The sequence below is a fragment of the Macaca fascicularis genome, chromosome 19 (genome assembly GCF_037993035.2).
Source record: "Macaca fascicularis isolate 582-1 chromosome 19, T2T-MFA8v1.1".
Taxonomy (NCBI): Eukaryota; Metazoa; Chordata; class Mammalia; order Primates; family Cercopithecidae; genus Macaca; species Macaca fascicularis.
The window spans coordinates 12,929,657-12,957,559 of record NC_088393.1 but is presented as its reverse complement, the minus strand read 5'-3'; the positions used below and the strand labels follow the sequence as shown (position 1 = coordinate 12,957,559).

Here is a 27,903-nt window from a genome sequence, read left to right as displayed (position 1 = left end):
ACAGAAGGTTACAGAGGGAGGAAGCCCCGCCTACGAAGGGCAGTGGCCAAGACCCTGTCAATCTGTCTTTACTCAGCCACATATCGCATTGCTTCTCCTGTCACTCAGTGCCAAGGGGGCAGGACTTGGATCATCACCCAATCAGGGGCTCTGGGGCGGGGACCTTCAAACCATCCAATCAGGAACTCTGCAAGGGGGGACGGGGGGCAACGTTCAACAACTCCGCGGGGTCTTCCTGTTTCGCGTCCGCTGCGTTTGGGTTCCGGTCTCCGCTTCTCCAGTGGCCCGGGTGGCTCCACCGCAGCGTCTGGCGTGCTGGGACCTGCACAGGCCGGAGAGAGCCGTAGGCAGGACCCCGGGACACCCTGGAAGCCAGGAAATGGTGCGTGTGCGGGGCCGGGCGTCTGGAGACTGGGGGAGGGGCTTGTGGGAACCGGCCGGAACCGGCTGTGGAAGGTCCCTGGCCTCCCTGCAGCGACTCCAGGGTCTGGGACTCGAGTTCCCGGGCGCAGCTCGGCCCTCTGTCCCCTCGGCCACAAGGTGGGGCTGGCCAGCCGGCACCCCAGGCGTCCTGTCCCGTCCCTGCGCGGCGACTGCGGCCCTGGCCCGGGATCCCTTCCTGGGCAGCTCAGCGCCGGCAGCCCCGCCTCTACCCCGATTTTGCTGGGACACGGGAGGGTCACAAGGAGGAATCCCGTCTCGAGTGTAGGGTTCGTGCATGGGAGGAGCTGTGGGCTGTGGGCTTCCCAGTCCATCCTCTTTTTTTCCGGGGGACTGTCTCCCTCTGAGTCTTCCAAACGTACTGGAAAAAGAGTCTCAAACCTACGACTCCAGTTTTTTTAAGCCTAGCTTTTTCTAGGGCTGGGAATAAATGCCTAAATTTCAGGTTCCTTCCCCGCATTCCCAAAGGTGACCCCTCCCCAAATCACAACATTATCAACTGGTTTTTGTTCTACATTTCAGACACTGTATTTTAGTTGTTTATAGTTTCTTTCACCATCCTATTTTGAAAGGATTTGTTTTCTGTTTGTGGATTATTTATTTATTTTGAGACAAGAGTTTCACTCTGTCGCCCAAACTGGAGTGCAGTGGGAAGATCTCAGCTTACTGCAACCTCCGCCTCCCGGGTTCAAGCAATTCTCCTGCCTCAGCCTCCCGAGTAGCTGGGATTACAGGCATGCGCCACCAAGACCGGCTACTTTTTGTATTTTTAGTAGAGACTGGGTTTCGCCATGTTGGCCAGGGTGGTTTCAAACTCCAGACCTCAGGTGATCCGCTCGCCTCGGCCTCCCAAAGTGCTGGGATTACAGGCGTGAGCCACTGCGCTTGGCCTCTTGTTTGTGTACTTGTAACCTGAGAGGGAAGCGGAGAATAAGAACCTGACACTCTGCGGTAGAACATTTTTGTGCTGTCCCTCCTTTTATCTTTCCTGAGCCCCCATGCCTAATCAGAATGTCTTTGGGTGGAGTTTCCCCTTTGGAAACTTTACACGGTGATGTGGCCCTTTATCTTTTTCTGGTCCTGATTTTCAGAACTGCCTGGACCTGACCCAAGATACCCACAGCTGCCACTTCTCTTGGAGGATCTAGTGATTATCAATGCCTGTGTCACTCCTCCCAGAGGACAGCTTAAGGTGTAGGGGTGGGCCTCTCACGGGAGCAGCTGGATGCCCTGAGGTGGGAGGTGTCTCCCGGTATCCCCTTCCTCTGAAAAGTTTACCCTTTGGGACACTCAGCTTTTCTTCCTCAGCCTCAGTTTCCATTCCTTAGGGACACATTGATGGTTAGCCAATCTTAGGCTGTTACTGAGAGGAAAAGACACAAATGATTCCTGACCTCTGGATTATTTTAGTCTCGTGAAGGGAGAAAAACTATCTCAAAGGAGAAGGAAAACCCACTCCATTGAAATGGTGCAAGAACCTGAAAGTTAAAATGCGCTTGGGGCAGACTGAGCAGGGCACAATTCACTGTCTTCAGGGAGGTTGGTCACTGAGCACTCAGTGAGCCAGGATGGGGCTGGGGAGATGTCCTAGGTGATAGGGTGACCTCACCTGACACTGGAATCAGATAAATGTCTGTATTCCAGGTCGGCTTTGCCTCTCCCTGGGTTTGTAAACCCTTACAAAGATTTGTTCGCTTATTTGATCCTGTTTTTCATTAAATGTAAAATGTATTTCATCAGTAGTGCTTGAAAGACAAGATAAAATATTTACAAACAGGCAGAAAGTAGATTTGAGGAAAAACAATGATCTAGTCTTACATTCAAGTTGTTAAAAATTCTTATTTATGTGTAGTCCCAGCTACTGGGGAGGCTGAGGCAGGAGAATGGTGTGAACCCGGGAGGCGGAGCTTGCAGTGAGCCGAGATGGCGCCACTGCACTCCAGCGTGGGCGACAGAACGAGGCTCCGTCTCAAAAAAAAAAAAAAAAAATTCTTATTTATGTAGTTTCTTCCCCCACAACATGTGTGGTAGGTTTCTCAGGTCTCTTTTGGGTGATTTCAGATCAATCCCAGGACTTAGCCTTGAGAATGCTACTGGGGATAAGAATCTCGGAGAAATAGGGAAATTCAGTCTTCCATTATGGCTACAGAGAAATGAATACATTTCCACAAAAAAGTGTAGTAGATAAATTGGTGAAATACAGAGATTCTCTAAAATGTCATCTTTGCAAGGTATTATGTCGTAATAGATAACTGTTCTGTATCTTTTCATCTGGACTTTGGTGATTGATGCTAAGTCCTATCGGACTTTTAAATATTAGAGAAGTTGTCATGGAAGTAATAGTAATGTGACATCTCTGTTATCTGAAAGGGATAAATACTTGTGCTTTTCATGTTTAAGCTATAGAATACAAATGTCTTACAGTTTCTTTTCCTCCTACATACATAAACAGTGAGTTTGAGTGATTTTGCTGCATTTTTCAAACACAGGATATTTTCTTTTTTTTTTTTGACAGAGTCTCGCTCTGTCGCCCAGGCTGGAGTGCAGTGGCGCAAACTCAGCTCACTGCAAGCTCCACCTCCTGGGTTTACACCATTCTCCTGCCTCAGCCTCCCGAATAGTTGGGACTACAGGCGCCTGCCTCCACACCCGGCTAATTTTTGTATTTTTGTTAACACCAGGATGGTCTCCATCTCCTGACCTTGTGATCCGCCCTCCTCGGCCTCCCAAAGTGCTGGGATTACAGGCGTGAGCCACCTTGCTCGGCCCTGATATTTTCTTCTTTAAAAGTAAGTGAAGCTGGGCATGATGGTGGCATGCCTGTAATCCAAGCTTCTCGGGAGGCTGAGGCAGGAGAATTGCTTGAACGTGGGAGGTGGAAGTTGTGGTGAGCCAAGATCGCGCCTCAAAAAAAAAAAAAAGTAAGTGAATAGTCTTGTCTGACAAAGCAGAGGTGTGAGGCCAAGTGTGCCTCAGAGTGACTCCAAACTTAGAGCCTGCAAAGGGAGGTCATTGAAGTCCCAGTTAGTTGGTTCTTCCTGGGTAGAACTTGTAGGCATCCCAGCCTGATCACTCCAACCAGGGGAGGAGTCCTTTATGCTGAGAGAAGCTACAGACCTCTGGAAAGCAGAGGATACACACATAGGTATAATTGGGAGGGTGACACCCTGTCTGAGGTTGTAATTGTTATTGTTCAGATAATAACAATAAACCATGGGCTCTCATGATTTGAGAGAGCTGTTTCTAGACATCCTCAAATTCAAGAGATCTGGAGTTAGGTAAAAAGTGACTTTATGTGAAAGGAGTATAACGAAAGGGGGAAAGCAGTAGATACAAGATCTGCAAGCATCATAGAGGTTAGGCAGAAAAAGGCTTTTCTGGTGGAAGTGGTGGCTTACATCTGTAATCCCAGCACTTTGGGAGGCCGAAACAGGAGGATTGCTTGAGGTCAGAAGTTTGAGACTAACCTGGACAACATAATAAGACCACCTCTCTACAAAACTAAAAAAAAATATTAGCTGGGCGTGGTGGTGCACCCTTGTAGTCCCAGCTGAGGCTTAGGTGGGAGGATCCCTTGAGCCCAGGAGATCAAGGCTCCAGTGAACAATGATTCTGGCACTGTACCCTAGCCTGGACAACAGAGCAAGACCCTGTCTCTCCTCCTCCTCTTCCCCTAAAAAAGTTTTTCATTCATAAGGAGGGAACAAATAAGATTAGGAATAGGTGGGAGGAGAGGGCAGAGTGGAAAGTGCAAAATCGGATCCTAGATCAGAGAATATTTTTCCTGAGGTTAGTCTGTTCTTAGGATGATTCATAAAGGAGGGGTTGGGTGGATGCTTCCTTAGGCTGTGGAGGGTGGGTCAAAGTTCAGGGCCTGAAAGGAGAGAAACTTAACCAAAGTTTGGATTACAGATATTTTGTTTTGACTGATCAGTGAAGACAAAACTGTCCAGCCTATTATTTATGAAGTAAACAATGGGAATTTGGAGAGTCTGTCTGGCTTTTTTTTTTTTTTTTTTTTTTTTGAGACAGAGTCTTGCTCTGTCGCCCAGGCTGGAGTGCAGTGGTGTGATCTCAGCTCACTGCAAACTCCACCTCCCAGGTTCAGGCCATTCTCCTGCCTCCGCCTCGCGAATAGCCGGGACTACAGGCGCCGGCCACTACACCCAACTAATTTTTTTTGTATTTTTAGTGGAGACAGGGTTTCACCGTGTTAGCCGGGATGGTCTCGGTCTCCTGACCTCATGATCCACCCGCCTTGGCCTCCCAAAGTGCTGGGATTACAGGCGTGAACCACTGTGGCCAGCTGCCTGTCTGGCTTTCATACAGGTAAAGTAAAGGATATCTAAATTAGTAATAGGAAGGGTTTTTCCCCCCCCCAGTATCCTGCTTCTCTGGAACACCAAGGGCTGCGGTCATGGAGAGTGTTTTAATCATAGCTATTCTGTAGGATTATAGAGCTTGGGTAAAATTCAACATTGTCAGCAGTTTGGTTTTGTATCCACAGAGTTGGTTTAGTCAGAGTGTAATTTCTGCAAATATCTGTGAGCGTCAGACTTAGAGAAAGACACCTTTGATTTCTTTCTGCTGGAGAAAAGGTTTATGAATTTAAGAGTGTATTTGCTTCTGTGGTGTAATAAATATATTTGGTGTTTGTCTGCAGTTCCTGGGACAGGGATCTTAAAAACCCTTGGAATTTCCTAAGTGATAGGTAGAGTGTGTTTTGTTATTCACAGCAAGCCCCTTTCAGACCATACTTGAGTTTTTTTTTTTTTGAGACGGAGTCTTGCTCTGTCGCCCAGGCTGGAGTGCAGTGGCCGGATCTCAGCTCACTGCAAGGTCCACCTCCCGGGTTTGTGCCATTCTCCTGCCTCAGCCTCCTGAGTAGCTGGGACTACAGGCGCCCGCCACCTCGCCCAGCTAGTTTTTTGTATTTTTTAGTAGAGATGGGGTTTCACCGTGTTAGCCAGGATGGTTTTGATCTCCTGACCTCGTGATCCACCCGTCTCAGCCTCCCAAAGTGCTGGGATTACAGGCTTGAGCCACTGCGCCCGGCCCATACTTGAGTTTTAAGCTAATGAGGCGACTGTGGAACCCCTGGATACTTTCAGAGTGGAGACTGGTCACCAGAAAGACCAAACCCATGGCTAGAGGGTTGTCACTTTTAGCTCCAGTCCCTACCTCAGGAAAGAGTGGAGACTGGAGATTGAGTTATGTAAAAATGTTTGAGCAAAGACATTCGGAGAGTACTTCCAGGTTGATGAGGACATTGATGTGCTGGAAGGGTGGTGCACTCCAAGATGAGGAGCGTAGCCTGTCCACTCCCCTTTCCCTGCCATTTTTCAGCTCTTATTTGCCTGTTCCCGAGTTACACTTAAGTTTTGTATAACTTAAGTATAGCATGTTTTGTTGAGTTCTTTGAATAGTTTTAGCAAATTGTTGAACCCGAGGAGGAGATTATGGGAGCTCATGATTTGTACACAGTTGTTCAGAAGTGTGGGTGGCCCTGTGGCTTGTGACTGGCATGTGAACTGGCATGTTGGGAGACTGAGCCCTGAACTTGTAGGGTCCGTCCTAATTCTGAGTGGTGTCAGAACTGAACTATTAGACACCTAGCTAGTGTTAAAACTGATCAGTGTTTACACTTTTGGTGTCACAGAAGACACCAGAGGTCAGAACTTTAAACTGACTCCAGGTAAACATCTGGTCACTGGTGAGAATTGAGACCATGAATCACATCATGAGGAGAGGAGAGTAGGGTGTGTGGAGCTCCCAGAATGTTTCCCTCACTCATTTCTTTCTTTCTTTCTTTTTTTTTTTTGAGATGGAATTTCACTCTCGTTGCCCAGGCTGGAGTGCAGTGGTGCGATCTTGGCTCACCGCAACCTCTGCCTACCAGATTCAAGCGATTCTCCTACCTCAACCTCCCGAGTAGCTGGGATTACAGACATGCGCCACCACGTCTGGCTAATTTTTTGTGTTTTTAGTAGAGACGGGGGTTTTCTCCATGTTGGCCAGGCTGGTCTCGAACTTGGTGATTCGCCTGCCTTGGCCTCCCAAATTACTGGGATTACATGCATGAGCCACCGCACCCGGCTCCCTCACTCATTTCTTAGGAGTGGGCCACATCTTCACATGAATGGTCCTCAGGCTTGTTGAACCTTCTGAATGTGGGTTTCCTTGTGAACTGTGGGTGAAACAGGCTGCTAGGTAATAGATCCCAGAGAGAAAGGATAGTTCTCCTTGTAGGCCAATAGGAAGAGGGTGGCTGTTTAGGACCTGACATACACAACTAACCAGGAAACAAGACAGAGGAATCTGGACAGATGCCTTTATTGGAGACTCTGGGAGTTCTTGTTGGTGAGTTTAGAGCAAGCAGATGGGAATTCCGTGGAGTCACATGGTGACTGAGAGGTGGTCCCTGCAGCCTCTCTGTGCATTCCTTGTGTGGGGTCAGTTGGATGATTTGTAGCAGTTTGTATCTAGCCGTCTCATGGGGTGGTGGTCACAGGGAGGTGGCTGTGTAAGGCAGGTAACTGGATTGACCACATGGAGGAAATGGGAGGAGGCGTAGAACTGGAAACTGTATTAAGGGTGACTAAGCTCTGCTTCTAGTATGAGAAAGTTAATACCATATTCACAGTGGCTTCTGAGGTAACATACAATTTTAAGAATTCACTGCAATAGACAGCTCTACACTGAATTCACAACATTGTGTGGGGATGATGGACAGAAGATGGATTATCCCTGCGCCTGGGGTTTAACCATCCATCGTTTCTATCCCTGACTGACCATATCTGCTCTGTCATAGGTTCACATACCTTACCTAGATGTCCTGGTTTCAGAATTTCCCATATTTCTTTGGTCTATCTCTCTGCTACTGCCATAATGTCCTAATTATTTCAACCCTGATGTATGGTTGAGAAAGTGCTATACTGTCTTAGTCACCTGGGCCTGCTGTAATACATTGCCATAGGCTGGGTGGCGTAAACAACACACATTGAGTTTTTGCAGTTCTGGAGGCTGGGAAGTCCAAGTCCAAGGTGCTGGCAGATGTAGTATCTGGTAAGGCCCTGCTTTGAGGTTTTCAGATCATCATCTCTCATTGTATCCTCACAAGGCAGAGGAGAGAGGAAGCAAGCTGTCTCTCGTCATTTCTTTTTTTTTTTTTTTTTTTTTGAGACGGAGTCTGGCTCTGTCGCCCAGGCTGGAGTGCAGTGGTGCGATCTCGGCTCACTGCAAGCTCCGCCTCCCGGGTTCACGCCATTCTCCTGCCTCAGCCTCCCGAGTAGCTGGGACTACAGGCGCCCACAACCGCGCCCGGCTAATTTTTTGTATTTTTAGTAGAGACGGGGTTTCACCGTGGTCTCGATCTCCTGACCTTGTGATCCGTCCGCCTCGGCCTCCCAAAGTGCTGGGATTACAGGCGTGAGCCACCGCGCCCGGCCGTCTCTCGTCATTTCTAAGGTTGCTAATCCCGTTTATGAAGGCACCACCCTCATGATCTCGAATCCCGATAACCTCCCAAAGATGCCACCTCCTAATACAGCGACATTAGGAGTTAGAATTTCAGTATATGAATTTTGGGAGGGACACACAGATTCAGGCTGTAGCATTTCCTAACTGTGTACTGTACAAAGTCTTTGCTGTTTTTAGATATTTGAGTTCTATTTCAGTTTTTTTTTTTTTTTTTTTTTTTTATTGTTTTGAGACAGAGTCTCACTTTGTTGTCCAGTCTGGAGGGCAGTGGTGCAATCTTGGTTCACCACAACCTCTACCTCCTGGGTTCAAGGGATTCTCTTGCCTCAGCCTCCCGAGTAGCTGGTACTACAGGTGTGCCACCATACCTGGCTAATTTTTTGTATTTTTAGTAGAGACGGGGTTTCACTGTGTTGGCCAGGCTGGGCTCGAACTCCTGACTTTGTTTTTGTTTTTGTTTTTGTTTTTTTTGAGACGGAGTCTCGCTCTGTAGCCCAGGGGAGTGCAGTGGCCGGATCTCAGCTCACTACAAGCTCCGCCTCCCGGGTTCACGCCATTCTCCTGCCTCAGCCTCCCAAGTAGCTGGGACTACAGGCGCCCGCCACCTCGCCCGGCTATTTTTTTTTGTATTTTTTAGTAGAGATGGGGTTTCACCGTGTTAGCCAGGATGGTCTCAATCTCCTGACCTCGTGATCCACCCGTCTCGGCCTCCCAAAGTGCTGGGATTACAGGCTTGAGCCACCGCGCCTGGCCAACTCCTGACCTTGTGATCCACCTGCCTTGGCCTCCCAAAGTGCTGGGATTACAGGCATGAGCCACCGCACCCAGCTATTTCAGTTTTTTAGAAGTGGCCTTCTTTTCTCCTCTCCTCTCCTCTCCCCTCTCCTCCCCTCCCCTCCCCTCTCCTCCTTTCCCCTCCCCTCCCTTTTCTTTTCTTCTTGCCTCCCTCCCTCCCTTCCTTCCTTCTTTTTTTTCTTTTTTTTTTTTTTTTTCTAAGGTGAAGTTTCACTCAGTCACTCAGGCTGGAGTGCAGTGGTGTGATCTCAGTTCACTGCAACCTCCGCCTCCTGGGTTCAAGCAATTCTCCTGCCTCAGTCTCCCGAGTAGCTGGGATTACAGGCACACCCCACCACGCCTGACTAATTTTTTGTATTTTTAGTAGAGACGGGATTTCACCATTTAGGCCAGGCTGGTCTTGAGTTCCTGACCTTGGGTGATCCGCCCGCCTCAGCCTCCCAAAATGCTGGGATTACAGGCATGAACCACCGCGCCCGGCCCCTTCTTTTCTTTTAGAGGCAGAGTTTCCCTCTTGTTGCCCAGGCTGGAGTGTAATGGCATGATATTGGCTCACTGCAACCTCTGCCTCCAGGGTTCAAGTGATTCTCCTGCCTCAGACTCCCAAGTAACTGGGATTACAGGATGTGCTACCATGCCCTGCTAATTTTGTATTTTTAGTAGCGACAGGGTTTCACCATGTTGGTCAGGCTGGTGTCAAACTCCTGACCTCAGGTGATCCACCCACCTTGGCCTCCCAAAGTGCTGGGATTACAGGTGGGAGCTGCTGCACCTGGCCCTTTTTTCTTTCTTTTCCTTCCTTTCTTTCCTTTTTTCTTTTATTTATTTATTTCTTCCTTTCCCTTTCTTTCCCTCCTTTCTTCCTTGAGATGGTCTCTCTCTGTCACCAGGCGTGATCTGCACTTTCGTGATCATGGCACACTGCAGCCTATAACTCTTGGGTTCAAGCGATCCTCCTGCCTCAACCTCCTGAGTAGCTGGGACTACAGACATATGCCATCACACCCAGCTAATTTTTAATTTTCAGTAGAGTTGAGGTCTCATTATGTTGCCTAGGCTGATCTTGAACTCCTGGCTTCAAGTAATCCTACTACCTTGGCCTCCCAGAATGCTGAGATTCCATGTGTGTGCGCCTGGCCTAGAAGTAGTTCTTAAACCATTTTTTTTTTTTTTTTTTTGAGACAGAGTCTCACTCTGTTAACCAGGCTGGAATGTAGTGCCTTGATCTTCGCTCACTGCAACCTCTGCCTACCTGGTTCAAGCCATTCTTGTGCCTCAGCCTCCCAAGTAGCTGGGACTACAGGTGCCCGCCACCATGCCTGGCTAATTTTTATATTTTTAGTAGAGACGGGATTTCACCGTGTTAGCCAGGCTGGTCTCAAACACCTGACCTCAGGTGATCTACCTGCCTTAGCCTCCCAAAGTGCTGGAATTACAGGCATGAGCCACCGTGCCCGGCAAGAAATAGCATTTCTTAAGTTTAATAACATACCAAGCAAACCTGGTTGTGAATTTTATGGAATTTAATAAAGCACTGTATTTGGGAGAGCTCAAGCATAAATCATGGTAATATTCAGCCTCTTTTCTAAGGATGTATGCCATTTCTCCATGTAGTGCTTCCTAATTTGATGTGTCTTTTCTGTTTTTTTGAGACAGTCTCACCCTGTCCCCCAGGCTAGAGTCCAATGGCGCAATTTTGGCTCACTGCAACCTCCGCCTCCTGGGTTCAAGCAATTCTCCTGCCTTAGCCTCCCAAGTAGCTGGGATTACAGGTGCATTCTATCACGCTAAGCTAATTTTTTTTGTATTTTTAACGGACACGGGCTTTTGCCATGTTGGCCAGGCTGGTCTCGAACTCCTGATCTCAGGTAATCCGCCCATCTCAGCCTCCCAAAGTGCTGGGATTACAGGCGTGAACCACTGTGCCCAGCTATTTTTGTTTTTTTGAGGCAGGGTCTCACCCCCGTCACCCAGGGTGGAGTGCAGTGGTGCAATTGTGGCTCACTGCAGCCTAGACTTCCTGGGCTCACGTGATCCTCCTACCTCGAGCCTCTTCAGTAGCTGAAACTACAGGTGCACACCACCATGCCGAGCTAATTTTTGTGTTTCTTTTTTTTGTAGAGACAGGGTTTTGCCACATTGCCGAGGCTGGGGCTATGCTATTTTCCTTCCTTCCTTCCTTCCTTCCTTCCTCCCTCCCTCCCTCCCTCCCTCCCTCCCTCCCTCCCTCCCTCGCTCCCTCCCTCCCTCCCTCCCTCCCTCCGTCTCTGTTGCCCAGGCTGGAGTGTGGTGGCATGATCTCTGCTCACTGCAACCTCCACTCCTGAGTTCAAGCGATTCTCCTACCTCAGCCTCTCGAGTAGCTGGGACTACAGGTGCCCGCCACCAGACCTGGCTGACATTTTAAAAAATTTTATTTATTTATTTATTTATTTATTTTGAGACAGAGTCTCACTCTGTCACCGAGGCTGGAGTGCAGTGGCGTGATCTCGGCTCACTGCAAGCTCCCCCTCCTGAGTTCACGCCAGTCTTCTGCCTCAGCCTCGGAAGTAACTGGAACTACAGGTGCCTGCCACCACGCCTGGCTAATTTTTTTGTATTTTTAGGAGAGACGGGGTTTCACTGTGTTAGCCAGGTTGGTTGCAATCTCCTGACCTCGTGATCCACCCGCCTCGGCCTCCCAAATTGCTGGGATTACAGGAGTGAGCCACCGCACCTGGCCGATTTTTGTATTTTTTTTTTTTTTTTTTTTTGAGATGGAGTCTCGCTCTGTCGCCCAGGCTAGAGTGCAGTGGCCGGATCTCAGCTCACTGCAAGCTCCGCCTCCCGGGTTTACGCCATTCTCCTGCCTCAGCCTCCCGAGTAGCTGGGACTACAGGCGCCCACTACCTCGCCCGGCTAGTTTTTTTGTATTTTTTAGTAGAGACGGGGTTTCACCAGGTTAGCCAGGATGGTCTCGATCTCCTGACCTTGTGATCCGCCCGTCTCGGCCTCCCAAAGTGCTGGGATTACAGGCTTGAGCCACCGCGCCCGGCCAGATTTTTGTATTTTTAATAGAGACGGGGTTTCACCATGTTGGCCAGACTGGTCTTGAGCTCCTGATGTCAATTGATCTGCCCGCCTCGGCCTCCCAAAGTGTTGGGATTACAGGTGTGAGCCACCACACTGGCCCTATGCTATCTTTTAAATGTTTACTTCAGTGGCTTGATGCTCACAATTCGGAGTACACTGAGATTTATTTGTGTTTTGAGTTTCCATTGTGGAAACTTACTAAACATCTTGCATTTGAGGAAACTACATAAAACAGTTGCACAGTCAGCTGAAACATTGTAAAGGGGGCCCGGCTCATGCCTGTAATACCAGCACTTTGGGAGGTTAAGGCAGGCGGATCACAAGGTCAGGAGATCGAGACCATCCTGGCTAACACAGTGAAACCCCACCCGTCTCTACTAAAAATACAAAAAAATTAGCGAGGTGTGGTGGCGGCTGCCTGTAGTCAGAGCTACTCGGGAGGCTGAGGCAAGAGAATGGCCTGAACCCAGGAGGTGGAGCTTGCAGTGAGCCAAGATTGGGCCACTGCACTCCAGCCTGGGTGACAGAGCAAGACTCCATTTCAAAAAAAAGAAAAAAAAAATTGTAAAGGGAATGTCAATCTAATGACAGCCAGGCCACTACTTTGAAGTCTTCTCATCATGTGCCCCACTTGAAATGATTCCTAGAAGCCAAATCATCCAGTCTCTTTCCAGATGGGACCAGTGTTAAGGATTATAATTTCCTTGCTTTTCTTAACCTGTGTATTTAACCTTACTTATGTCAATATATTTTATTTTAAGCCAGTCAATTATGTATTTTATTTTCGAATGAATCTTATTCAAGTGCTGTTATATTGTTATATTGTATGTACTATGGAATGTCAGGTTTGTTTCGTTTAGTTTCTTTTTTTTTTTTTTGAGACAGATTCTCGCTCTATCTTCCAGGCTGGAGTGCAGTGGCGCGATCTTGGCTCACTGCAACCTTTGCCTCCCAGGTTCAAGAGATTCTCCTGCCTCAGCCTCCCAAGTAGCTGGCACTACAAGTGTGTGCCACCTTGCCTGGCTCTTTTTTTTTTTTTTTTTGTATTCTTAGTAGAGATGGGGTTTCTTTTTTTTTTTTTTTTTTTTTGAGATGGAATCTTGCACTGTCACCCAGACTGGAGTACAGTGGCGCAGTCTCGGCTCACTGCAAGCTCCGCCTTCTGGGTTCATGCCATTCTCTTGCCTCAGCCTTCCAAGTAGCTGGGACTACAGGCATGTGCCACCTTGCCCAGCTCTTTTTTTTTTTTTTTTGTATTTTTAGTAGAGATGGGTTTCTTTTTTTGATTGTTTTTTCTTTTTGAGACGGAGTCTCGCTCTGTCGCCCAGGCTGGAGTGCAGTGGCCGGATCTCAGCTCACTGCAAGCTCCATCTCCCGGGTTTACGCCATTCTCCTGCCTCAGCCTCCTGAGTAGCTGGGACTACAGGCGCCCGCCACCTCGCCCGGCTAGTTTTTTGTATTTTTTAGTAGAGACGGGGTTTCACCGTGTTAGCCAGGATGGTCTTGACCTCCTGACCTCGTGATCCGCCCGTCTCGGCCTCCCAAAGTGCTGGGATTACAGGCTTGAGCCACCACACCCGGCCTGATTGTTTTTTTTGAGATGGAATCTCTCACTGTCACCCAGGCTGGAGTACAGTGGTGCGATCTCAGCTCGCTGCAAGCTCCGCCTCCCGGGTTCACGCCATTCTCCTGCCTCAGCCTCTCGATTAACTGGGACTACAGGCACCCGCCACGACGCCCGGCTATTTTAAAAAATATTTTTAGTAGAGACAGGGTTTCACAGTGTTAGCCAGGATGGTCTCGATCTCCTGACCTTGTGATCTACCCGCCTCAGTCTCCCAAAGTGCTGGGATTACAAGCGTGAGCCACTGTGCCCAGCCAGCTTTCTGTTTTACACAATCATGAATCTTCCCTGAAATGTTAATTTATTTGCTTTTTTAGTTCATAGTTTACAGAAAAATTTAGGAGCTATTACAGAGCCCCTTCTCCTTACTTCCCCTGTTTTTTTTTGTTTGTTTTTTTGTTTTTTTTAAACAGAGTCTCGCTCTGTCACCCAGGCTGGAGTGTGGTGGTGCGATCTCAGCTCACTGCAATGTCTGCCTCCTGGATTCGAGGGATTCTCCTGCTTCAGCCTCCAGCGTAGCTGGGATTACAGGCGCCACCGCATCCAGCTAATTTTTTTGTATTTTTTTAGCAGAGACGGGGTTTTGCCACATTGACCAGGCTGGTCTTGAACTCCTGACCTCAAGTGATCCAACTGCCTCAACCTCCCAAAGTGCTGGAATTACAGGCGTGAGCCACCACGCCTGGCCTACCTCCCCTATTTTTTAACATACTGCCTTAGTGTGGTGTATTAGTTGTGATTATGAACCAGCATTACATCTCATGATGATAAAAATTGATGAACCAACAACATTATTATTAACTAAAGTCAATACTTTTTAATTTTTTTTAGAGACAAGGTCTTGCTCTGTTGCCCAGGCTAGAGTGTAGTGGCACAATCATAGCTCACTGTAGCCTTGATCTCTTGTACTCAAGCATCCTTCTGTGTCAGCCTCCCAAGTAGCTGGGATTACAGGCTTGTGCCACCATACCTGACTAGTTAATTTTTTTTTTTTTGAGACAGTGTCTTGCTCTGTTGCCCAGTGCAGTGGTGCAGTCTCGGCTCACTGCAACCTCCACCTCCTGGGTTTAAGCAATTCTGTGCCTCAGCCTCCCAAGTAGCTGGGATTGCAGGCATCTACCACCATGCCTGGCCAATTTTTTTGTGTTTTTAGTAGAGATGGGGTTTCACCATCTTGGCCAGGCTGGTGTTTAACTCCTGACCTCGTGATCCACCCACGTTGGCCTCCTGAGGTGCTGGAATTACAGGCGTCAGCCACTGTGCCTGGCCAAATTTTTTTTTTTTTAATAGAGACAGGATTTCACTATGTTGCCCAGGCTGGCCATGAATTCCTGGGCATTAAGCAGTCCTCCTGTCTTTGCCTTGTAAAGTGTTAGGATTACAGGTATGAGCCACTGCACCCAGCTAATACTATTTTATATTTTACTTTATGTATTAACAGTGTAAATGTATAGTCATATGTTAAGTGTGTATTATACAGTAATTTTATATTTTAACTTAGGATTTTTTTTATTCTATTTTTTTTTTTTTTTGAGATGGAATCTCGCTTCGCTCTGTCGCCCAGGCTGGAGTGCAGTGGTGCGATCTCAGCTCACTACAAGCTCCACTTCCTGGGTTCACGCCATTCTCCTGCCTCAGCCTCCTGAGTAGCTGGGACTACAGGCGCCCGCCACCTCGCCCGGCTAATTTTTTTGTATTTTTAGTAGAGACGGGGTTTCACTGTGTTAGCCAGAATGGTCTCAATCACCTGTCCTTGTGATCCACCCGCCTCGGCCTCCCAAAGTGCTGGGATTACAGGCGTGAGCCACCACCCCCCAGCCTTTTTATTCTATTTTAAAAAATCTGTTGAGACTTAGTTAACTTTCAGCACTGCTATTCAACATAGTACTGGGTGTTCTAGTTAGAGTAATTAGACAAGAAAAAGAAAAGATATCAAAATTAGACAGGAAGAAGGAAGTTTTTTCCTCTTCGTAGATTATACGACCTTACATGTAGAACATGGAAGAAATTTCCCCCACCCCGCACACACACTTAGAAGTAGTAAATGGGCCGGGTGTGGTGGTTCACGCCTGTAATCCCAGCACTGTGGGAGGCTGAGGTGGGCAGATCACGAGGTCAGGAGTTCGAGACCAGCTGGCCAACACGGTGAAACCCCATCTCTACTAAAAAAAAAAATACAAAAATTAGCTGGGCTCTGATGGTACATGCCTATAATCAGGAGGCTAAGGCAAGAGAATTGCCAGACTCCAGGAGGTGGAGGTTGCAGTGAGCTGAGATCACACCACTGTACTCCAGCCTGGGCGACAGAGCAAGACTCAGTCTCAAAAAAAAAAAAAGGAAGTAATAAATGAATTAAGCTGATTGGTAGGATATAAATGGAATCTGTAAAAATCTGTTATTTCTATACATTGTCACTGAACAACCCAAAATGGAAATTAAGAAAACATTTTCTTTTTTTTTTTTAAGACGGAGTTTCACTATTATTGCCCAGGCTGGAGTGCAGTGGTGAAATCTCGGCTCACCGCAACCTCCGTCTCCCGGGTTCAAGTGATTCTGCTGCCTCAGTCTCCTGAGTAACTGGGATTACAGGCATGCACCACCATGCCTGGCTAATTTTGTATTTTTAGTAGAGATGGGGTTTCTCCTTGGTCAGGCTGCTCTCCTTGAAGGTCTTGAACTCCCAACCTCAGGTGATCTGCCTGCCTCAGCCTCCCAAAGTGCTGGGATTACAGGCGTGAACCACCGCACCTGGCCTAGATAACATTTCTTCCGTATACTTTAAATCATCTTTAGCTCACTTATAATTCCTAATACACCATAAATTTTAGGTAAATAGTTGTTATATTGTGTTGTTTAGGGAATAATGACAAGAAGAAAAAATCCATACATGTTCAGTATGTACCTAACCATCATAGACCTAACTACGTAGTACTTGTTTAGAGGGTGGTTGAATCTGAGGATGCAGAAACTCCAAGTATGGAGGGCTGACTGTAATACATCATTGGATGATAGATAAACAAAACATGTGATATCCATACAGTGGAATATAATTCTACCATAAATACAAAGTGGGGATGCATGCTACAGCACGGATGTGACTCGAGAAACCTATAATGAAACTAGTCACAAATACTACATGACATGATTCTGATTGTATGAAAGTCCATAATAGGAAAATCTACAGAGACCGAAAGATTGCTGGTTATCAAGGGCTGGGGATTGGCGGAGGAAGATGGGAAGGTAGGAGATTGACAGGTAAAAGGTACATGGGCTTATGTTTGAGGTGATGAAAATTGTGATCATGATTGCATGTATCTCTGAATATACTAAAAACCATCTATTAAAAGTATTAGGAGTTTCCAGGTTCATTCCAGATCTATATAATCTGTTACTGTTTTTCTTGTATTTACCAATGAGAATAAGACTTCAGGGCTGGATGCGATGGCTCACGCCTGTAATCCACCACTGTGGGAGGCCAAGGCAGGAGGATCGCTTGAGCCCAGGTGGTCGAGACCAGCCTGGGCAACATGGCAAGACCCCGTCTCTACAAAACAAACAAGTAAATAAATAAGTGGGCCTTGTGGCTTGTGCCGGTAGTCCCAGCTACTCCAGAGGCTGAGGCGGGAGGATCCACTTGAACCTAGGTGCTCCAGGCTGCAGTGAGCTATTGCACCACTGTACAATCCTAGCTTAGTCAGTGTTGCCTGGGCGACAGAGCTAGACCCTGTCTCTTAAAAAAAAAAAAAAAAGGCAGTTGCCTTAAAGATATCATGCTCTCACACATTTCAAAGGTCTCCAGGGACACGTGCAAAGACTGATTGGAAAGAAATACCCTTCTGGTATAAAGTGTACACTTGACAGTTTTAATTTTAGATGACTTCCTGCCAGCAAATTCTGGTCTACTGTAGTCCTCTTGGTCCAGCCACCCCCAAATAACCACTTTTGATCATTTTTTGTGCATCCTGTGACTGTTTACATAAAAACAAGTGACTGGGAATGTATATTTTTCTTTCCTGCCTTTGTTATAGTAATGAGTAGTCAGACTCCAGTGTTTAATGGTTGTCTGCTGAGAGCTAAAACCTCCCCCTCCCCTTCTACCCTTGTGCCCACACCTGGACCAGCTTTCAAGGAAGCCTGGGGTTCTGTCTTCTGGTGTCTGTCCATGGAACTGTCATCCAGCCCCAACCCCAACACAGTAAATACCCAGGCCAGGCAGCTTCCCCTGTTCTCAAACCATTTCACACCTGCCTGATGGGCCTGCCCTACTCTCCCCAGACACCTCAATCACATGAGAGTAATAAGCCTTTTTATGCCCTCTCAGCCTGTGTGAGACACTCCGTCATCAGTGTCAACGTCAGAACCACATCTCTGCAGTCGGTGCTGTGAAGATGTCTGGACATTGACCACCACACGGAGGGGTCTGTCTCCGCTGGCTCCTCTGCTCTGCTGCCTGACATTGGGCACGCACTTTGAGCTGCTGCTTCTTAGGGAACTCCTGCTTCGAACTGTCCTGCTCTGTTTTTATTGTATTGTTGAGATACAGCAAGTCTGGGTCTGTAATCAGCCCGAGTTGGCAGTTTGATAATTCCTTGACATTTAGGAAGGGAATATAGGATTGGGGCCTTCTTTAAGGTGGTCGTAGATTGTGTGTCTTGGTCTGGACCCGTGTCTTTTAGGACGAAGATGTGAGTGCTGCTGTATTCTGGTGCCCTCTACAGGGTGCTGACTCTTATCTGAAAGAACAGTTATTATTTTAATTAAAAAATTTTTTTGGTAACCAGGCCTCACTCTGTTGCTCAGACTGGAGTGCGGTGGCACCATCATAGCCCACTGTAACCTGAAACTTGCGGGCTCATGCAGTCCTCCTGCCTTGGCCTCCCAAAGTGCAGGGATTATAGGTGTGAACCACTACACACGGCAGAAGAGTCATTTGAAAAGAAGAGAAAGAAGACAAGGGGAAAGGCAGCCATTACGTAGTAGGCTGAGTCCATACTATAGTATCAGAGGCCGTTGGGCACGATGGCTCATGCCTGTAATCCTTGCACTGAGGCGGGCGGATCATGAGGTCAGGAGATTGAGATCATCCTGGCTAACACGGTGAAACCTCATCTCTACTAAAAATACAAAAATTAGCTGGGTGTGGTGGCGGGCACCTGTAGTCCCAGCTACTTGGGAGGCTGAGGCAGGAGGATGGCGTGAACCCGGGAGGCAGAGCTTGCAGTGAGCTGAGATTGCGCCACTGCACTGTAGCCTGGGTGACAGAGCAAGACTCCGTCTCAAAACAAAATAATAATATCAGAGGGCTGCCAGCACCCTTAAGTGCTGCTGCTGCCACTGCCTGTGCCTCTGTCACCACAAGGATCCTTACTCTTGGTGTTATAGGGGACAACATCCAGATATACCCCTGTGGCACAGGAAAGGGAGTAGTTCAAACCCAAGTTAATCCTGGAGTCCTTTAAACTTTGTAAAACCATCGCTGCCTTGGAGGAGGTCCATGACCCTGAGGATACAGATGTAAGGCTCGGTGCGGGGGGAAAACATGCAAATACTAGGGTAGACAGGACAGCTCCTTTCGCCATCCCTGATGTATATCTAAAGATAAACAAAACCAACGACCAAAGAGGGAAGCAAAGGGAAAAATGAATACTGAAACAAAGGTTCACAATTTTACCCAATTGGAAATCCAAATACACTAAAAATATTTACACAGCTAAAAAGATAAAAGGGGACTCCCTCCCTCAGCAGGGTAGGTTTTTTTTTTTTTTTTTTTTTTTTTTTTGAGAAAACTCTGTACCCAGGTTGGAGTGCAGTGGCGCGATCTCGGCTCTCTCCACAACCTCCCATCTCCCGAGTTCAAGCAGTCCTCCTGCCTCAGCCCCCCGAGTAGCTGGGATTGCAGCCACCTGCCACCATGCCTAGCTAATTTTTGCATTTTTAGTAGAGACGGGGTGTCACCATGTTGGCCAGGCTGGTCTCGAACTCCTGACCTCAAGTGATCCACCTGCCTTGGCTTCCCAAAGTGCTGGGATTACAGGGGTGAACCATCACACCTGGCCCACAAGGTAGGTTCTGAATTAATACCTGCTGTAATGTGCTCATTAATCTTTCAAGCTGTTAATCAACGTAAAGTGCAAATTACACTTATACCTGGTGATCCCACTAAATTTAAGCAAGGTAAACCCTGTAATCTGAGTAATGAATATAAAATAGAGGATAAACAGATATGCCTTGTCTTAACCATCGGAGTTATTGCCTTGTTTCAATTAACCATGGTCAAAGTACCCATTGTCCTAAGATACCCTGTACTAAGCAGGGTTACTCTAAAATGATAAAAAATAAATCAAGTCTTTGACTGTTACAAAGTGGCTTGCCAAGATAGAATTTCGTGGACCTTTATCCCCAGTTAAACAAGTTACTGTGGCCCAGTATAAATTAGATGATTGAAAATAATTATTAGAGTAATTGAGTGAACAGCAGTAGGGAGTTTGCATGGATGACATTACCACACGCGTACCCGAGGGAGCCAGTGGAGAGTTGCTGCTTTTCATCACTTAACTGGGAAGTCTGTGATATACAGATCCAAGGGTTAGCCTGCTTGACCAAACATGAGGCAGTCATCTTAACACTGGCCAAAAATGGGTTCCATCTGCTCTAAGGTTTACACACTGTAGCGGTTGTGTAAGACTTTCCTGTTTATGGTAAGATACCTTTGAGTGTCTCTAATGCCAGATACCTAAAATAGAAATCAAGGTATACATGTCTTTTTTTTTTTTTGAGACACAGTTTTGCTCTTGTTGCCCAGGCTGGAGTGCGATGGCGCGATCTCAGCTCACCACAACCTCTGCCTCCTGGGTTCAAGCTATTCTCCTGCCTCAGCCTCCCAAATAGCTGGGATTATAGGCATGTGCTGCCATGCCCAGCTAATTTTATATTTTTAGTAGAGACAGGGTTTCATCATGTTGGTCAGGCTGGTCTCGAACTCCTGACCTCAGGTGATCCACCCGCCTCAGCCTCCCAAAGTGTTGGGATTACAGGCGTGAGCCACCGCGCCCGGCCAATAAATGTCTTATATGAAGTCCACAATACAAGGATACTCATCTATGTCCGAGTTCCAGACAGCACTGATGGTAACCAAGGCCCTAGTTTAACTTCTCAGAATATACAGTGCTGGGCTCCTAAACAAGGCATTGGATGGAACTTTCTGTTCTCTTCCCAATCTCCTGCTGAAGACCTCATTCATCACCATAACAGCTTACTGAAATAAGTTCAAGTCAGTTGCATGAGTTATGATATGGGCCAGGCGTTGTGCAAACACACACTACGGGTTGTCAGGTCTTCTTGGCATGTTGAGTCCTTTATCATTATGTGATGCTCACTTATATCTCTTTATTTTTATTTATTTTAAAATTTTAATTTTTTTTAGAGACAGAGTCTCACTCTGTCACCCAGGCTGGAGTGCAGTGGTGTGATCATACAGCTCTTTGCAGCCTTGAACTCCTGGGCTCCAGCAATCCTCCTCCCTCAGCTTCCCAAGTAGCTGACTACACATGTGATACCACAACTGGTTAATTAAAAAAATTTTTTAAAAAAATGTTTTTGTGTAGATGAAGGTCTCACTGTTTCCCAAGCTGGAGTGCAGTGTCTATTCACAATAAATTATAGCGCATTATATCCTTGAACTGCTGGGCTCAGGCAATCCTCCATCTCAGCCTTCTAAGTAGCTGGGACCATAGGCATACCCCACTGCATCTGGCTTATCTCTGTGTTTTTTCCTTTCTCTGAAGTGTACTTTGTGATATTAAGATAGCTATGCCATGTTTCTTTTAATTAATGTTAGCATTTTATATGTTTCTCTATCCTTTTACTTTTAATATGTGTGTCTTTGAATTTAAAGTGGTTTCCTTTTAGCCAACATACTATGTTTTTAAAATCCACTATAACAATATCTGTCTTCTAATTATATTTGGACCGTTGACATTCGGAGTGATTATCAGTAGTTGTATTAATATCTACCGCATTTTTTACTTTTTTCTATCAGTTGCCCTTGCTTTTTTTTTTTTTTGTCTTTGACCTTCCTTCTTGGGCTTTAATTGAGCATTTTACCTGGAGGTGACATATTCTGTAATCATATGATTTGTTAGTGAGCCTTTGGTCCTGGCTGGGGTTGTGGCCTTCTGTGGTATTGTAAGATATGTGGTCTTTTCTCCCCAGTGCCTACCATGGCTCTCCTATGTTCTTTTCTTTCTTTTTTTTTTTTTTGAGACAGAGTCTTGCTCTGTCACCCAGGCTGGAGTGCAGTAGCACGATCTTGGCTCCCTGCATCTTCCACTTCCTGAGTTCAAGTGATTCTCCTGCCTCAGCCTCCCAGGTAGCTGGGGTAACAGATACGCATTACCGTGCCTGGCTAATTTTTGTATTTTTAGTAGAGATGAGGTTTTACCATGTTTCCCAGGCCAGACTCAAACTCCTGACTCAAATGATCTAACTCAAATGAACTCAAGTGATCTTCCCGCCTCAGCCTCCCAAAGTGTTGGGATTACAGGCATGAGCCACTGTGCCAGGCCAGTATTCAGAATTCTTGTTAAAGGTTAGGGAACCTGGCCGGGCACGGTGGCTTAAGCCTGTAATCCTAGCACTTTGGGAGGCCAAGACGGGCGGATCACGAGGTCAGGAGATTGAGACCATCCTGGCTAACACGGTGAAACCCCGTCTCTACTAAAAAATACAAAAAACTAGCTGGGTGAGGTGGCGGGCGCCTCTAGTCCCAGCTACACGGGAGGCTGAGGCAGGAGAATGGGGTAAACCTGGGAGGCGGAGCTTGCAGTGAGCTGAGATCCGGCCACTGCACTCCAGCCCGGGCAACAGAGCAAGACTCCGCCTCAAAAAAAAAAAAAGGTTAGGGAAGCTATCATGTTGTTGTTCAGAAGACTTTGACCATTGTCAGATATTCATTATTCCTGCTACATTTAGAGAAGGACTTTTTGTTGACTTTTCAACAGTCTTTAGGGGATTTATAGAATTTAAAAAATATTTTGTAAGAGGTTATCTTGAGGACGTTTCATTCTTCTGAGAACCCATCTTTCCAGTCAGGTATGGTGGATCAAACCTGTAATCCTAGAACTTTGGGAGGCTGAGGCAGGAATCTGAGATCAGTTTGAGCAACAAAGTAAGACCCCATCTTTACAAAAAATTTAAAAATTAGCTAGGCGTGGTGTCTTGTGACTATAGTTCTAGCTACTTGGGAGGCTCGGGAGAGAGGATCACATGAGCCCAGGAGATGAAGGCTTCAGTGAGCTATGATCATGCCACTGCACTCCAGTGTGGATGACAGAGCAAGTTCCCATTTCTAAGAAAACCAGAAGAACCCATCTTTCTCCTTATTTGATTTTGCCTTGACATTACACAATGTAATATCACACAGTGACTGGTCAGGAATCATTTCCTCTTGAAATTTGAGAAAGAGGATTTTATGTTCTTTTGGAGAAAAGCACTGCTGATCCCTTCATGTGTTTTATAATCATGGTCAAATTCACCATCAAACCATCTGGACTTGAATGAAATCCCTCAGAAATTGCAACTCTTAACCTGTTCCTCAAGGTTAGCAAGGCATAGGGTACCTTGTTATATATCTGCCAGAAAAAACTCCTCTGCCATTTTGTCTTCTTAGTATGTGTGCATATATAAGGTAAAAATAGGTGGGAAACTGCCCTTGACGTTCATGACTATGGGGATTTTGCTGGGTGAGGGGGTGCTGCCTAAGTTGCCATACCTTCTTCCTCATACCTGAGTCGTATCTTCCCAATAGCTTCCTAGCCTAGTGAAATGGGATAGAGTCAAAGGAATCAGTAAGTCTATAACAAATATTATACATGCAGGTTAAAATGAATACTTTTACAGAGGAATATTTTCATTCAGCCAACTTGATCTGTTATGTCTAATGGCTTGGAATCCTTCAGGAAAGTATGATCAGCTGGATTTTGTCAGAAGGTGGATTTCTATGGGCCTTCTGGCCTCTCTTGTTTGATGAAGGGAACAGAAGAAAATTGTTCCACTTCTTCAGTGTGTATGTATTTATTCATGGGAACCTTTTTCAGATTTTATCCTGTGTTTCTTTTTCTTTTTCTTTTTTTTTTTTTAGACAGAGTTTTGCTCTTGTCACCCAGACTGGAGTGCAGTTGTGGCTCACTGCAACCTCCACCTCCTGGGCTCAAGCGATTCTCCTTCCTCAGCCTCCCAAGTTGCTGGTATTACAGGCGCCCACCACCATGCCTGGGGGACTTTTTGTATTTTTAGTAGAGACAGGGTTTTACCATGTTGGGTTGCTGGTTTCAAACTCCTGATCTCAGGCAATCCACCTGCCTCTGCCTCCTAAAGTGCTGGGATTACAGGCGTGAGCCACTGCACCTAGCCTACCCTGTGTTTCATGGAATGCTGATTGGTGTGAGACATGAAAGGAAATGGAAGTTTTTCCCAGAAGGAATGATGATCTTAAAATTTTTTTTGAGACAGAGTCTCTCTCTGTCCTCCAGGCTGGAGTGCAATGGCACAATCTCGGCTCACTGCAACCTCTGTCTCCCGGGTTCATGCTATTCTCCTGCCTCAGCCCCCTAGTAGCTGGGATTACAGGCGTGCGCCACCACGCCTGGCTAATTTTTTTGTATTTTTAGTAGAGATGGGGTTTCACCATGTTGGTCAGGCTGGCCTCAAACTCCTGACCTCGTGATCTGCTTGCTTGGGCCTCCCAAAGTGCTGGGAATACAGGCGTGAGCCACCGGGCCCAGCCAAAATTTATTTTCTTTGTATAGCATTTTATTTGTTTCTCCAAGGTGAACTGGATCCTACCATTAGAGACCAATAAAACTTGTAGTGACTACAGTAAAAATGTAGAGCTCAGTTGCATATTTTCATGGGGCAATTAAATTTATGAGAAAGTGAATGTAGACAGAATTCTGACAACCATATTTATTTATCATAAAATAAATGTTTGGAGACCGCCACATCATTTGTCAACTTGTTTTTTTTGTTTTTGTTTTTGTTTTTGTTTTTTGTTTTTTGTTTGAGATGGGGTCTCTCTCTGTCACCCAGGCTGAAGTGCAGTGACGTGATCTCGGTTCACTGCAACCTCCGCCTCCCTCGTTTAAGCAATTCCCCTGCCTCAGCCTCCTAAGTAGCTGGGATTACAGGTATACGCCACCATGCCCAGCTAATTAAATGTATTTTTAGTAGAGATGGGGTTTCACCATGTTGACCAGGCTGGCCTCAAGCTCCTGACCTCAGGTGATCTGCCTTGGCCTCCCAAAGTGCTGGGATTGCAGGCATGAGCCACTGCACCTAGCCGTTTGTGAACTTTTATGAATTGGGTTTACACCCCTGTACTGTCATCTCATTCTTTCTCCTGCGTTGCATATTTGGGATGTTTTAGGACTCAGTGGCCTCCGAGGATGTGGCTGTGAACTTCACGCTTGAGGAGTGGGCTTTGCTGGATCCTTCCCAGAAGAAACTCTACAGAGATGTGATGCGGGAAACCTTTAGAAACCTGGCCTGTGTAGGTAAGGATGTCATCATTCCTTCTCTTAGTCAATTAGAGAAGAAGTATTTCTTGCTCTTTAACGCTGTTTCATGATGTCAGATGTGGAAAAGGAAATACTTGGGTGAATAAATCAGGGTTGTTTGCACCTGATCATGAACTTAGAATCTAGTCATTTTTCTGTAATGTCTATCCGTTCATAAGGATTTTTTTCTGACTATATTTTAGGAAAAAAATGGGAAGACCAGAGCATTGAAGATTGGTACAAAAATCAGGGGAGAATTTTAAGGTAATTTGCACTGACAAGAGAAAGCAATGTCCCCTTCTTAGTATGTCATGAAATTTTAAAAATAAGGAAACAAACCAGTAAGCCCAGCTTCAAATTTATTTATTCCTACAACTTTTTCACCAGAAAAAGAAAAAGTGTGACATAGATGTTTAGTGTTGCAAAATCATTCACTTGGAAATAGTATTAAGAAACTGTATATATGAATATCACTTTTTTGATAATAGCCACTGTCAAGCCCTCTTGCAGAGCATTCCATCTCTTCACTTTCAAACAATTCATACAGGCCTGAAAACCTAACCCTTTCCCCGATTATGGTAAAAATGTAAGTCGAAAAACTATTAATAAATATAAAGTCACAAGCCATTAAATCATACTTTCTGTTTTTTCCAGCAATCATACGGAAGAGGGACTCAGTGAAAGTAAAGAATATGATCAATGTGGAGAAGCCTTCAGTCAGATTCTCAATCTTAATCTGAACAAGAAAATTCCTACTATAGTAAGACCATGTGAATGTAGTTTGTGTGGGAAAGTCTTCATGCATCATTCATCCCTTAGTAGACACATCAGATCTCACCTTGGACACAAACCTTATGACTATCAGGAATATGGAGAGAAACCATACCAATGTAAGCAGTGTGGGAAAGCCTTCAGTTCTTGTCAATCCTTTCGAAGACATGAAAGAACTCACACTGGTGAGAAACCCTATGCATGTCCGGAATGCGGGAAAGCCTTCATTTCTCTCCCAAGTGTTCGAAGGCACATGATTAAGCACACTGGAGATGGACCATATAAATGTCAGGAATGTGGGAAAGCCTTTGACCGCCCCAGTTTATTTCAAATACATGAAAGAACGCACACTGGAGAGAAACCCTATGAATGTCAGGAATGTGCAAAAGCTTTCATTTCTCTCCCAAGTTTTCAAAGACATATGATTAGGCACACTGGAGATGGACCTTATAAATGTCAGGAATGTGGAAAAGCCTTTGACCGCCCCAGTTTATTTCGAATACATGAAAGAACTCATACTGGAGAGAAACCCCATGAATGTAAACAGTGTGGGAAGGCCTTCATTTCTTTCACAAATTTTCAAAGTCATATGATTAGGCACACTGGGGATGGACCTTATAAATGTAAAGTATGTGGGAGAGCCTTTATTTTTCCCAGTTACGTTCGAAAGCATGAAAGAACTCATACTGGGGAGAAACCCTATGAATGTAATAAATGTGGTAAAACCTTCAGTTCTTCCAGTAATGTTCGAACACATGAAAGGACTCACACTGGAGAGAAGCCCTATGAATGTAAGGAATGCGGGAAAGCCTTCATTTCTCTCCCGAGCGTTCGAAGACACATGATAAAGCACACTGGAGATGGACCTTATAAATGTCAGGTATGCGGTAGAGCCTTTGACTGTCCCAGTTCATTTCAAATACATGAAAGAACTCACACTGGAGAGAAACCCTATGAATGTCAGGTATGTGGGAAAGCCTTCATTTCTCTTAAAAGGATTAGAAAACATATGATACTGCACACTGGAGATGGACCTTATAAATGTCAGGTATGTGGTAAAGCCTTTGACTGTCCTAGTTCTGTCCGAACACATGAAAGAACTCATACTGGAGAAAAACCCTATGAATGTAAAGAATGTGGGAAAGCCTTCAATTATGCCAGTTCCATTAGAATACATGAAAGAACTCATACTGGAGAAAAACCCTATGAATGTAAGCAGTGTGGGAAAACGTTCAGTTATTCCAGTTCCTTTCAAAGACATGAAAGAGCTCATAATGGAGATAAACCTTATGTAAGGAATGTGGGAAAGCTTTCATTTATCACAGAACCTTCGAATACCTGTGAAAATGCATAGTGGAGGACAGTTCTACAAGTATCTACATATCCAAAGAATATGGAAAGTCTTCAGTTTGCTTTCTGGGTTTCGGACTTGTTTGGGAGCTCACCCCTTTCTCCTGTTTCTCACTTTTGGAATAGGAATGTCTATCCTATGCCTGTCTCGTATTTTGGAAATACACAACTAGTTTGGTTTTCACAGGTTCGGAGCTGAAGAAGGATTTTGCCTCAGCATGAACTGAATCTCATCCATATCTGAGTTTTGTGATATTGAGATGACACTTTGGAGTTTGAGTTTAAACATTAGGCTTCATGCTGGAATTAACTGAGACACTTGAGGCCTTTAGGATGAGATGAATATGTTTTACATGTGATGACATGGATTTTGGGGGCCGGAGGTGTAATGTTTTGGCTGAGAGCGTATGCCCCCTCAGATTAATATGTTGAAACCTTACCCCCACCCCCATCCCCGTATTGTGATGGTATTTGGAGGCCCTGTCTCTGGTGGTTTTTAGGACTGGAGGACATCATGAAGATGGAGGCCTCGTAATTGGGATTAGTTTCCTGATACGAGTCCCTAGAGAGCTAGCTTTGCCCTTCACCATGAGAGGGTGCAATGAGAAGATAGCTATCTTTGAACCAGGAAGCAGGCCCTTACCAGACACGGGCTCTGCCAGTGCCTTGATATTGGACTTCCCAGCCTCCCAAACCATGAGAAATAAATGTTGATGAATTAAGCTTTCCAATTTATGGTATTTTGTTTTAGCAACCCAAGCTAAGACACAATCCAATTTTAAAATGGAGGAAAGGACTCGAATAGACATTTCTCCAAAG

The 27,903-nt window shown here is 45.9% G+C and overlaps 1 protein-coding gene across 2 annotated transcripts; it reads left to right on the top strand.

Annotated features, from left to right (window-relative positions):
* Positions 1-201: 201 nt before the first annotated feature.
* Positions 202-27,806, top strand: ZNF564 (zinc finger protein 564). 2 transcript variants are annotated; one of them, XM_005588117.4, is made up of 4 exons: positions 202-382; positions 24,834-24,960; positions 25,167-25,227; positions 25,618-27,806. In XM_005588117.4, exons 1-4 carry the CDS (start codon positions 380-382, stop codon positions 27,086-27,088), a joined length of 1,662 nt encoding a protein of 553 aa, XP_005588174.3. In that variant the 5' UTR covers positions 202-379; the 3' UTR covers positions 27,089-27,806. The 2 variants fall into 2 exon arrangements, with proteins under 2 accessions (XP_005588174.3, XP_073882129.1); XM_074026028.1 differs by lacking the exon at positions 25,167-25,227.
* Positions 27,807-27,903: the final 97 nt, after the last annotated feature.

What these genes read in the sequence shown, in the direction of transcription:
- ZNF564 (XM_005588117.4), top strand. An exon ending in TAGAAACCTGGCCTGTGTAG is followed by an intron (nt 24,961 to 25,166) that starts GTAAGGATGTCA and finishes ACTATATTTTAG; the next exon opens with GAAAAAAATGGGAAGACCAG. An exon ending in AATCAGGGGAGAATTTTAAG is followed by an intron (nt 25,228 to 25,617) that starts GTAATTTGCACT and finishes TGTTTTTTCCAG; the next exon opens with CAATCATACGGAAGAGGGAC.